This window comes from Meleagris gallopavo, chromosome 3 (genome assembly GCF_905368555.1).
Source record: "Meleagris gallopavo chromosome 3, MGAL_WU_HG_1.1, whole genome shotgun sequence".
NCBI lineage: Eukaryota > Metazoa > Chordata > Aves > Galliformes > Phasianidae > Meleagris > Meleagris gallopavo.
Genome location: NC_139406.1, coordinates 52620304 through 52633902, shown reverse-complemented (window position 1 = coordinate 52633902; position 13599 = coordinate 52620304). Strand labels below are relative to the sequence as shown.

Here is a 13599-nt window from a genome sequence, read left to right as displayed (position 1 = left end):
CTAATTTTTATTGATTAAGTAAGGAGGTATTAAGAAAAAAATATCACAAAAACAATTGCATAATGATCTACACATAGTAACAGAATTGTTGTTTTACACTGCACCCCCAAACTCTTGATCTGTCCCTTTCCTTTCTAAGCAATTCTCTCTTGTAAAACACTAGTTAGTTTACACAATTCTGATGGGTAAGCTGGTTAAAAAGGGCAAAACTATTCTCTAAAAAACTCGCAACATTAAAAAGTTCTAGAAACAGCCTTTTTTAAAGATTGAAATTCCTCCCTTTTCTGAACAATTCAATGTGTGCTGAAGTAATTTTTTAGAAACAACATTCTAGTTCTGTCTCAGATATGTTTTGCTTTTTAGTAACTTATGCAGGTACGAACAATTTTTTGAAAGTGAGTAGCAGAAGTTATCCTGTTTCTAGTAGCTTTGGAATATGTGAAGAAGTTAGCTTTGGAAATAGGAAAAGGCATGATAAAAGGCATGAAAAGGATGAAAAAAAAAAGTGAATAATACAACCCTATATGAATTGTTCTTTTCTTTTGCGTTCTGTGAGAGAGGAAAAGGCAGAAATGCAACTTTGACATTAGTTTCAGTCTCTTACTGAAAAATTGCAGTAAGTTCCAACGTAGAAAAAAGCCCATTATTTTATGGGGGAAAAAAAAAAAAAGAGAGAAAATAATGTTCAGCTTGATTAGTTTTTCTTGTACTGTGACTGACATATTATGACCTCTGCTACAGTGCTACTTGATGAATTGGCTAGTGTGAGTAGCATGAGTATGTGACCCGACTGAAAGCACTTGAACTAGGAAATAATGTTTAATCAGATTCACTTGTTCCTGGTCCTTTGGAGTTTTACTAGCAAACTGTTTTCTGTTGAAGTGCTTAATCCAATCTATTCAATCCAAATTCATCTGAGAAAGAATAAGCTCTGCCCAGTGATTTCTATGGCTTCCTGTCACTCTGAAATACCAGATATATTTAGGACAGTCATAATCACTGGTATGTTAGCTGCGTTAAGGTGCTAGAGAAATTAGGTGACTTGGGCTCCCTCAGCAATAATAAATGAAACCCATAGGTTTCACACTTGTGAGCAATTATCCCTAGCTATCTTGAGAGTCATCTTCTGGAGATGTGTGTCTTTTCAAACATACAAAAAACGAGCCTAGATAGCTAAGTTAGATAAAATACCAAATCTTTTTGAGGATAAAAACAGATAGATCTTATTCCTGTTGATCACAAAAAATAGTTAAATTTTCTGCTACTCCACTGAAAGTGCTCTCTCGAATAATTGAGCGAGGACTTGGCCCTGTATAGAGGTGCAGAGGCAGGAAAGAATTAGGTGGTTGAAAAATGTCAGTTGTTTGACATAGAGGCAGGAATATGGATATGTTCGGGTAAATGGGTATAGTTAAGTGCTGTCGTAATGAATGTGCAATAGTCAGTATTTCAATTAAGGTACTCTAAAGCTGAAAACTTTAAAAAGCGGTGCTATCAAAACTTCACTGCAATCTGAAAGACTGAGTAAAATACATCAAAACCCAGCCTGAAACACAGTTGCTGCAATCGTTACAATGCCAGTTCAGTTGTTCACGTTTCACTGTTTTGCCCAAAATAAATATAAAAGTACATTCAACAGGCTGCAGTATTGTACTTTACTATATGAATTTAAAAATACTGTAAGGAAAGGATTCAGAATCCTTTTAACTGTACAGTGCAGGATAGTTCTGTGCCATACGGTTAACTACGTTGTTGTGACTAAAAAAAACTCATTTGAAGATAATGCATGCCCTGCATATTTTGGATGTTTTCTATGAAAAACTGCTAATTAGAGATTGCTTATTTATATTATATATGTTAGAGAATCTAATAGAATGTGTTAGATCATAATATGTTATTATGAAAGGTTTGTGGCATAATATTTGATTCTGGCAATGAACATAATGCATACACAAGCAGCTGACATGCAGGAGAGCAGTAGGGAGACTCATGGTGTTAGGAGCTCAAAATGCTTGATGGTACCTATGGAAAAAATCAATTACTGCCAGTAAAAAATCCAGTAAAGGGATTCACCTTTACCTGTGGATGTCCAATTGCTTTGGAAAATGTTTTTGTTTTTGAGTAGAAGTTTCATGTTCTCATTCACACATTTATAGTAGACATTAGAGTATCTGTAAACAGAAGAAAGTAACTTGTATATTAATGAGATTGCAGCTATCTTATACCACAGGATTCTCCTTTTTGTTGTTGATTGACCTAAAGTACAGGCAGATATTTATGCAGAAATGTTAATTTGTGAAGTCTGGCGTATTAGCAGGTATGCACGTGCCTGTTATCTGACATAATTGGTAGCTGATTTTTTTCAGAACTCAGTCAGGCCTGTGTAATATGTGCTAGAGTAACTAGACCAACTTCCTTTTGCTTATAAGAAATTAGTGGCCTTAACAGCAAATATATAGGTAGTAACTTCAGAGGCAAAAGTTCTCCAACTATAGGCAGCAAACAGCAGATCAAAAATTCTTTCAGGTGAACATACTGCTCCCAGTGGTTTAGACTGAAATAGTCCCTCTGTTATATCTGTAATTGGTAGATTTACACTGGGAATGTACATTTGAAACATAGCAGTTTGTTAGATTCCATATAGCAACAAAAGAATTGTGTGAAACAGCACTGAGATATGCTGAAGGGAACCTGACAGCCAAAAAAAAAAACTCTGGCTTGTCTGAGAGCTGCCGGCTTTCTTTTGCAGAATTGAATTACATTGGTTTTGTCACATTTCCCTATGTCTTTGTGTCTCACCCTCAGAAAGGGATGTTGGAAATGAGCAGATCCACAGAGATTGGGATGTTTGAGCATCTTACTGAGAGGATTTTATAGCTGTAATCATGACAGGGATAAAAAATAATCAGAAGTATTGAAGAGGAAGTTAAGCTAAGGCAGAAGGGGCCTCTGAGCTTAGAATATGCTGCAATGGCTTCAGTTTATTTAGAAATTAGAAAAAGTATACATAAGAAGAAAGATTATTTCAAAGCATTTTTTCCTCTTAGGCAAGGCTTTTCAAAATTGATCTTTTTGACATTTCACAGATATGGCATTTCATGGAACAGAAAATCTTTTTAACAGTTCTTCTATTAGTGACAGTCACCTTCTCAGTCCATGCCAGACCAGGGCTCTGACTGATTTGAGCTGATAGAGCCCAAACCTTAATCAGACTGTTTTTCTGCTTTGTTACAGTATTTTACTGCTTGAGTGATTCAACCATGCATTCATGTTCTCCTGAAGGTTTATTCTAGATAGTTCTTGACATGAGCATATCAACAACTGGCTGTAGTGATGTGTGAGAAATTATGGGTTAACAGATATTTCAAGAGGAAGATACTCCACTATCCTGGAGACTTCCTCATTTTTCCAGGTATTAACTTTTGAGCAGTGTTTCAATGGTGAATATACCTGCTACAGTCATTTTTAGAGGAAAAACAGGTGACTGCTTGATTATAATGGTGATTCATTATTTTTTAAATTCTAATAAACCTATTCTCTCCCATAAATAATCTGGGGAACGTGAATTCATTTGGCTTTTTGGACAGAATATACTTTTTTTAGTTCTTACATCACCTTCTGAATATCTGTTGATGTTTATGTAGCTTTATAGCTCTGAGCTTTAAGTATAGCTGGAGGAATGACCCAGATGTTTACACACCATTTTTCAGGAACCTACTACTGGAGGAGCACATTGAGACTTCCATGCATCTTCAACATACGCAGAAAAGTGGCATGTACAGTGACACTTTGCCACCAAATACAGAGAGGGATTTAGTGTGGCTAAATGATGTGATAATGTATTTAGATCAGAACTTTAGATCAGCACAGTTCTCAGGAAGAAAAATATTTATGCTTTGTCAATGAAAACCTCACTTGGAGGCTTACTCCCTCCTCTGGAGCTCTGAGGAAGATATCTGTATTTGCTGTGATGTTAACCTTGTAATGACAGCAGGGTTTAACAGTACTGTCCCTCATCTCTTAGAATAATTTATTTTCAATGCATGGGAACGCATTGCTGTTCAAACTGCAATCAAATTCAGTAGGTTTGTTCCATTGTTCCATAACCCAAATGTTATATTTTATTGTAGTATTGCTGCCTCTAATTGTCTTTCTGTCACAGCTGTTTCAGGTGCTAGACAGTTTCCTCTTGTACGAGTGTGGAGAATTAAGCCAAGAGCACTAGAGATGAGGCCCACAAATCCTTCTCTATTTTTAAAAGCTAGTTCAGCCACTGGTTCCCAGCTGACTGAGGTTCTGTGCATTGGAGAAAGTAGAGCACGAGATGATAAAATGACACTCTGTAGAGCACATTCAAAGTCAATAAATTGATTTAAATTTTTAAAGGTAAAAATGTAGTAGTGGTCATCTCATAGCATCTGGAATAGTATGAAAACCATAAAATCTGTTGTGTCAATACGATCACAGAATCACAGAGGTTATATAAAAAGTGAAAGTATACCTCAAAATCTGCCTCTAAAACTCAGTGACATTTCACAGTAGGTACATGCTTTTTTTTTAATAAGAAAAGAAACACTCAACCAAACCACAAAAACCACCCAAGAAAAACCACACATGCAGCCCAGCCCAGTAAAAAACAAAACAACTAAGAAACCAAAAAAAAATCCCCCAAATCACATATGGCTAATTTCCCAGTACCTATAAATTCACACAGTTCACTTGAGTTCAGTGAAGCTTTGAAAATTTACAGAAGTCCAGTAAATTGTAATGTCTGGAATGCACTTATATTATGTACATCGGTCACTGCAAAAGTAATGCCTCCTATTTATTTCCATAGCAAAACAACAGATACAAAGAGCGCAGTAACAGTATTTGACAGATCAAGAACAAAAAACTATTTCTTACCACAGCCACCACCATTAGCCAATTTGTGTGAATGAGCTGATCGAAACACTCTTTGTTGCACAGTGTGACAGCTCTGCATGGTCACCTGGACTGTAGCTTGTCCTTCACATCACTGTCACTACTGCTGAGACACACCACCCACCCCTCACTGTGCTCACATCCAGTATTTGGTCTCCATAAACATTCAGTGTTGATGACAGTCAATGTATGCAATTTTTTCCACATGGAGGAATTCAGTGACACACCTGGGCTTCACATGCACTTCCATGTTGGACACCATTCTGTAAGACTGCCTCTCTGCTGCCGTCTGCCACACAGCAACAACATGTAATGGAATACTGGTGAGAAGGTTCAGCCTCTACTGCCATACCACCAACCTCTGCTTCTGACATTGTGGGCAAATATAATAAAATAGAAGGCATTACTTTCATAGTTGCTCTTGTATATAACAGTGTCTGGGATGTTATCCTAATTTTCTTCATTTCTTTATAGTTCAACTACATCTTTATATACTAACAAAGAATATAACTAGTTTTATTGTTAGCCTCATCTCTCTTGCTGTGGATGTAATTAGTAAAAATACATGTAAATGGTCTTATTGATAAAGGGGTAGGGAAGATCATATTGGAATTCACGTCAGAGCTAAAACAGATTTTAGCATTCTTTTATTTTTAGGCTTTTTTTGTTTTGTTTTGTTTTGTTTCATTGCACCTTTTACCTAAAGCATGTAAATTCCATGAAATTAGTAAACAAGGGGTTTTGTTTGTGAATAATGAATTCTATCTAGCTAAACCACAAAATATCTACATAGTTGGAAGGATGGCAATATCAAAAGGAAAACAGATTTTTTTAGAAGTCATTTTAATCACATCAGTCATGTTGCACCAAGGAATGCAAGTATTCACATACTACAGATTGAGACTGCTCCAAAATGTTCTGACAATCTGTTCTGTTTTGAGTGATGCCTTAGCCCCATCACTCCGGGTTTTTTGTTTTGTTTTGGTTTGGGTTTTATGACTATAAAAAGCCACTACTCGTCTCTGTCACATGTTGTACAGGATAAAAGCCGTTTGGCTTTCTTGCCAACAAGCAGACGGCCGGAGTGCTGCTGGAACACAGAGAATATGCCACTGTCTGTGCAAAGTACAGCGTAATGATGCAGACTGAGCGCACCGGACAATAGAGCTGTGGGGGAAAAGGGCTTCTCATGGATCTGCCAATCAGCTGCAGCTTTAGCATCTAACTAGTTTCATTTTTCATCTTTGCAAGTTCCATTTCCCTGTTTTGTTGGTATAAGCTACATTTCAGTGAGCAATCTTCCTGCCTCGGTGACAGCACTGTGAGCTTTGATGAGGACGTCGTGGATCATGCTAGAAATAATTTCTGTGTTTCTTTTTTTCTCTCATAGTCACGACCTATTCCCTCACACCTTACTTCAGCAGTTGCAGAGAGTATCCTGGCTTCCGCCTGTGAGAGTGAAAGCAGAAATGCTGCAAAAAGGATGCGGTTGGATAGACAGCAGGTACTGCGTTCTTCGGGGTCTTCCACATCCATATTGATCGATGCACTCAGCTCATTTCAACCGACAGTCGTGATGAAGCGTGGTGCAGAAGCTGCACCTCTTTAAAGCAATACACAAGCATGCCTTTGTTTATATGTACATGAGAAGCATGAGGGTGCCTAGCACAATTATATAGCTGGATAAGGCTGCGTATTTGCTTTTTAACAGCTGTAGATTTTGAGCACATAGCGTGCAGTCTGCCTGCTAGAGTTATAAGTAACAGAACATGTTGTATGTGTGTTACATAAATATCAGAAACAGTGCTTGCATACGTGAGTCAGACTGCTTACTGTGAGCATACTCCCTTTCCAATTTTTGTATGTATTTTTAAGTGCAATGTGAAATTCCGTAAGTTTCTGAAAATACCTGTTTACTTACAACAGAAAAGTTACTGGAAATACATAAAAAGAAAGCTATCAAATGACTTGGTGAGTGTTCTAATCTCATATCAATGTTTATTTTTTTCATATGCATTTTTTCAGCTTTTATAGTTGTGATAGGATTTCATTATTTTTAAATTGCTGAGAATTGCTTGTTTTCCTTCAGCATTTAAAATTCAAACTCATAACTCGCTTTAGGCTTTGATTATTTAGTTGTTCCAAGGATACAGTGGATGTCTAACATTTTTATTGCAAAAACTGTTCTAGTCTTTATTTCTTTTCATAACTATCACAAAGCCCAGTCCAAGTAATATCTCTGCTCTTTCTGAAATATGCTTCCGTTATGGTAGGTGAACTTTTTTTGTGGAATGCAGTGCTTGAAAGAAGATTTTCCTTTACACAGTTCATTTCAGTCCATTTATTTCCCCCTGGTCCTGCCCTAGCTGAATAAAGGATTCTTAGTACTATGCTTAGGTTATTGATAACTTAAGATGTGAGAGTTAATAGTGATACGTCCCTTTGTTCTTAATTTTTTTTTAGTATTTTCAATAATGCCATATATTTATATTAAGGTTTACAAATCCCATGGAATGTCAAAGTAGTGTAATATTAAGTGCGGCTTACTGCTCATTCAGATTGTGCAGATTTTATATACTGTCTATTTTCTCTCATTTGTCAGGAACAACAACAACAAAAAAGCTACAGAATCAACATGCTTGCCCCAAGGAGGCTGAGAAAAGACTTGTGCAAACATCAGCTATTTTCATTGCACTGTCTAGAGACTAACCTGACCTCAATAATCATAAATAGAGTGGCTCAATTCCTCAGTCCATCCAGAGTGAGGCAGAGTTTTCAAGTGATTTAAATCCCACAGTACTCCCCAAGGAGCCAGAGAACTGCTGAAATAAGCACATTTTAAAAGCTGTAGCCAGAAGTCAGAAAGCTACTAATAGAATTTTTCTTTCTTTAATTTGTGGTGTTACTAAAGGATTTGGTAACAATTTTTATTAAGGGGTGAGCTGGTTCTTTTCTTTCAATTATAGAATTCAATATTTGTAGGCAGAACAGTTCCAAACTGATCATCTTACTTCCAAAAGTCATGTTAAAGTAGCTAAGCATTGTGGTTAGGGCTATCACCAGATACTTGATTTAATAAGCAGTAAATTAGCTCACTTGATATGGGATGTTGCTATCAAAACTATTCATGAATTTAGGGTAAATGTACTGAATTTTTTTTTTTTTGGAAAAAACTATGGGAATGTCTATGGGTAGCTTCATGAAACCTACAGTAAGAAATCTACCCTAGGAGGGTGAAGAGTTAGGACAGTAATTACAGAAGTAGAAAACCTTTGTTCTAGGCCCAGTTCCATTGAACTGTAGTTATTTATTCCAAACACATAACATTAATAAAGTAGATTGAGAGGAAAGTATTCTGGAATATTTCTTAGTGGAATATTTAACACAAAGTACTGTACTCTCACGCTGAGATGGGAAGTGAGCCTGTATCTGGAGAAAATGTTTTATAGATAAAAGGACTCTACCCTTCTCTTCTTATTTTTCTTATTTTTACCTTTTATTTACTTTTATATTTTATTCACCTTTCTTACATATATCCAAAATGAAATATTTTCAATATTCTTTTTTTCTTAAACAGAGTAAGTTTGAGAAAGTTGAGTTCATCTGCCATCTTTTTTTTACTATTCTTTGTTCTCTGTTCTCTTTCGTAGTTTTGAAAACAAAAACAAATTTAAAAATGAAAACAAAGACAATTAAAAAAAACCCAAAAAACAAAAAAAGACAAACAGAAAGAAACTTATCTTCGTGTTAACATAGCTCTGCTTTTCCTTTTTAAATGTATATTCCCGAAGTTAGGCATTAAACAAATGAAGTGGACTCAGGCTTCAGTGGAAATTTGGGAGGAGGAAAGGGAAATAATCTGTAGATAATGGAAATTACCGCTTGTTAAATTTTATCAGGAGACTTTCTAACAGGGAACAAATACTAGATGGTTCTGGAAAGTAGATCATTAAGAGGACTTGGTAAGAGCACTCCTCCAGAACTTCCACTCAGACGCGAGTGGAAGCATTGCATTAAAGATGCTTTATGTGCACTGTGCAGGCAGCATAGTGAAGTCTGCCTTTTTTTCTCCACAGAGGTCAGTCTGCCTCAGAGCTAGATGTAATTTGAATCCCATCACCATCTTCTCAGAAGATACAAACATGCATATGCATTTTATGGATAGTTTTCTAAAGTATTTTTTCAGAATATGGCAAATGTACTTTTGTAGGTACAGTCATAGAATCCTTAGAGTTGGAAGGGACCTTAAAAGGCCACCTTCTCCAACTCCCCTGCAATGAACAGGGGCACCTACAGCTACATCAGGTTGCTCAGAACCCCATCCAGCCTGTCCTTGAGTGTTTCCAGGGATGGGGCATTCACCACCTCTCTGGGCAACATGTTCCAGTGCCTCACCACCCCTATTGAAAAAAATGTCTTCTTTATATTCAATCTAAATCTCCCCTCTTCTAGTTTGAAACCATTTCCCTTTGTCCTATCACAACAAACCCTGCTAAAGAGTCTTTTCTCTTTCTTCTTATAGTCCCTCTATAGATACTGAAAAAATATATAGAAATATATAATATATATATAGAAAATGATGCATATGCATGGAAGTCTTTATAAGGAAACAATAATTTGACCAATCAAATCCATTAGCAAACCAGAATGAATACTGGAAGGTCCCAGTCACTCTTCCTTGTGTGCTCATTCTCATGTTCTCACACTTGCTCATTCTCTCTCCCCAGATCCAGCTATACAGAAAATGTCTCTGTATTTATGCTGCTGAGAAGTGCTTGCCTCAGGTTTATTACCTCTGTCTTGCAGGGTCTGTGCAGTGAATGGTACGTGTTTTGAAGCGGTGTAATGTCACCACTGAATAGAGCCACCTCCACTAATACATAGGGTTGGTGTCGGTCCCCTGTCACATTCTCTGCCTCGTTCAAATAGCTCAAGGACACCTTGCCACTGCAGGGGTGATTAGAACCATCGTGTAATGAACACACGTCTGATATCCAGTCCTGAAATTGAGATGAAATTTCAGCAGCTTCCTGAACTCTTTTTATTTGCTCTTTCCTCTCCTCTGTTTTACCCCTACTTCTCTGACACAAGAGTCTCTTAGCAGGAAGCTCTGAGCGTGTTCCATATAAGTCCGTACTGTAAGTCTGTCCTTTAGTAAAATAACACAACTTTCCAAACTAGAATATGGCTTTGCCTATAGTACTAGTGACTTGATAAAAAAATATGTCAGTTTTCACTCAGGAAAAATAACCAGCTTAAAAACCAAAGCAATAGAAACTGTAAGTGCAGAAAATTTCTGCCTGCAAAAATCCAAGTTTAAAAATAGGTTAATGCAAGCTGGTCTCACTAGCATTAGTTGCTCATTTTCAAAATTTGTTGTTTATTTTTTTAATGACCATTTATTTCCTAATTGGAAACAGAGCAATCTTGTCTGTAAGGAAACTAGTACCTTTCAAAGGGTAACACTGAAGACATTGTCGCTTTCTGAGACTTCTCTGTAAGGAATATAAATGTGTTTATTAGGTCACAGGAACTTGGAAGATAGTGCTTTGGCTGTCTGTTTGTGTTAGGTGTTTCTCAAGTACTCTCTTTAGCTTCAGTGCACTTCCATTTTCTTGAGCTCAAGCTCTATTTGTTGGCTTATAATCTAAAGGCCGAGAAGTCCCATATTGGAAATGTTACCTGATTGAAAAGTTCTGTTCTTTCACTTCTTATTTCTGACTAGTATTTAAAATAATTTATTCCACTGCACAAATTTTGTAGATTTGCTTATTTAAATTGTATAGTTTTACTGATAATACCGCCCGAGAGTGGAATGCCCACACTCACTGGCCTGGGTTTGTTGATCTTTCTGTCACCCAGATGAGAAACTGGGTGCAAAGGTAATGAAGAGCTTTTGCATTGCTCTGCAGGTCACCTTTGTAGAGTCCAGATTCTAAAACAGGATGATTCCAGTCTTGCATTTTGTGGGCATTTTCTACAGTGTTGGCCAAAATGTGGAAACAGTAATTAAATAATCCTCTTACTACTACATGCTTCAAGTCAGTGACAGAAGAGATATTTTCTGAATCCTAATGGTTTGTTTTGGTTCTGAGTGATGTCCCTAGACTAATCCTTCAAGATCTTCATTACAACTCTAGCAATATTCACTATGAACCAGTTAATCTGAAGTGAACCTTAAGGACTAACATCAACAAGGGAGTCTTACAAAGCATTAAATAGAGCTGAGGTACACCCCTTTTACATGCATCCATTACATACTGTGAACAGGACGACTTCTTTTATTGTGTCTCTCTCTTTGCAGAACCAAATAGTCTTGGTTGGACAAAAGGAGAGTGATTAAATAAATAGAAAATCTGTAAAAGCCATCTGGCCATTATTGTCCTGGGCAGCAAATGGAGGCTGGGTGCCTCTTCTGTGAGTGGCTGTTACAGGAACCTTAGCTCTGTGGCTTTGCTTCTTGTCAGTCACAGAAACTGAAATATTGCTTTAGGATCCTAACCGCTGTTGGTCTCAGCTACTTCAGAAAAGTTACTTTGTGGTGTAGTTTTCATGAACCCTCACCTTAAGACAGTCTCGAGCAGAAGCTGGACAGAGTTATGTGTGGAAAGTGGAGGTGGATTAATGTTGTTACCATCCTTTCTGAAATCAGAAAGACCAGGGAAAAATTTCCAAGGGAAAATCTAAAGGAAAATAGTAGTTAATGAATATTAATACGTGCATGTTGTGTCACCATCCCTGGATGTGTTTAAAAACCGTTTGGAAGTGGTGCTCAGGGGCATGATTTAGCGGAAGATTGTTAGAGTTAGAGTAGCATGGTTAAGTTGCATTTGGATTTGATGATCTTTGAGGTCTTTTCGTGAGCAATTCTATGATTCTATGTTGGAGCACCTGCTCCTTTATTCTAGTTGAAATCTTCCTTTGGAAAAGCAAATTAAAAAAAAAAAAAGCCTTCACATATATTTGGACACAAGCGTTATTTTTTTACAACAGCTGCCTTATGTTTCATTTTCTTCCTAAGAAATAATATTTTGCATGCTCTCTTGTTGCAAAACTTATGAACGAACATTTTCCTTATAATTGAAGTAAAGTTTTGGACATCAAGACAAAATATGAACATGTAGGAAGGAGGATAAATAGCAGAAAGTAGAAGAACTGAATTACAGAATATTATGTCTCTAGACATAGATAGCCAGATCATAAAAAAAAATTGAGATAGCTTCAGCAGCATCATGGTGATTGGTATTCATAGGAATCTGGACCCTTAAGAATTCATTACTGTGTTTGTAGGTAGAGTGGAAGTCACATATGACTGCGAAGCCAGTGGATGGGATTCTATCTCGATTCAATTCACGTTATTCTAGCAGTTTGACCTCCATTTCAGTGAGTAGTGTTATGGAAATGCTACCTTAGCATGCAGAGGTTTTTGAGTAGCTAAAAGAGTGAGCTACATACACTTCTTTCATCCTTATGCCCTACGTAATAGGATGTTCAATGTAGGATTCTTTTGTAGTTACATAGCAAATGACAAGTTGAGATAAAAGAGAGATTAAGCTCAGAGGAAAGTGAAAGTTACCTTCCATAACTCCCATCCTAACAAAAGCATTTCTCAGCCAAACTTGAGGTTTTTAATTAGTAGACTCTCTACAGAGTGCTTGACAGGCAGTATTTTATAGAATATACACATTAAGAAAAAGAATTCTCCATTATCATTTTTAAAAATCTGAATTTAAGGAGTACAGTTTAATTTCATTCCAGAGAGTAGCTGAAATCAACAATAGTCAGACAATTTTACAGCCTGGCCAAGGTGATGGCCTCATACCTTCACTGCACATAGAAATCTGGATAATACTTTTCTTGTAAAACACATAATTGGTTTTGTTTGATTTAATTTAGCTATTTGTTATCACTACAAGGCAAATGAGAGGTAATAAAATGAGACTATTAGGATATGTGTACATCTTCATGTGCACATGGAAGACAATTTCCCTTCCACCGAACAAACCAATTATAAGCAGACTTTCTTTAATTCTTCACATCAGATCGTATTTGGAGATAGCTGTGAGAGAACTCTGCAGTTACAACATTACTTTTTTTAACTTTATCTCTGCTTTCATTATTTCATTCCCTATTCGATATGCCAGAAAAGTTTGCATATCCTCAATATAATATTAAAAGTTTTTTCTTAGTTGATATGTTAAAAAATATAATATAAAATTAGAATAAGATTAAGATAAATATATGGAAGATAGTCTGGGGTCTATGGAAGTCATCAGTTTAATTATAAAAGCTAAACTCAGTAAAAAGTGATTATTTGAGTTTTTCAAGTTGATAAGAGTAAGTCACTCGGGTGCACTATGATGCTATGAAGTAATAAACACTGAATGCATTCTTTTTTCTTCTCATCAAGAGGGCAGCTATGATATGTTTTTCCCCATGCTGTCATTTGTAGTCAGGCAAAAGAAATATCAATAATCATCATGATGGGGTGGAGGAAAACTTCCAGCCCCCAAGGATGAGATGACTCCAGGTTTACAGTGAGATGTAAATGAGTATAAATTTGCAAACAGGCACTGTAGACATATAGTTATGCCCTATTCCAGGCTAGGGGACAAAGAGAAGGGAAATCTAAACTTTTCAATGCATATGAATAGAGTGTTAAGAATATTGCAACAT

The 13599-nt window shown here is 36.6% G+C and overlaps 1 protein-coding gene across 1 annotated transcript in view; it reads left to right on the top strand.

Moving 5' to 3' along the window:
- Nucleotides 1-13599, top strand: part of NOL4 (nucleolar protein 4) — a 188402-nt gene that overhangs the window by 144664 nt on the left and 30139 nt on the right. The window contains exon 9 of the mRNA XM_085221021.1: nt 6314-6427. Within this exon, the coding sequence (XP_085077147.1) occupies nt 6314-6427 (114 nt within the window). The remainder of the gene's footprint in view (nt 1-6313; nt 6428-13599) is intronic.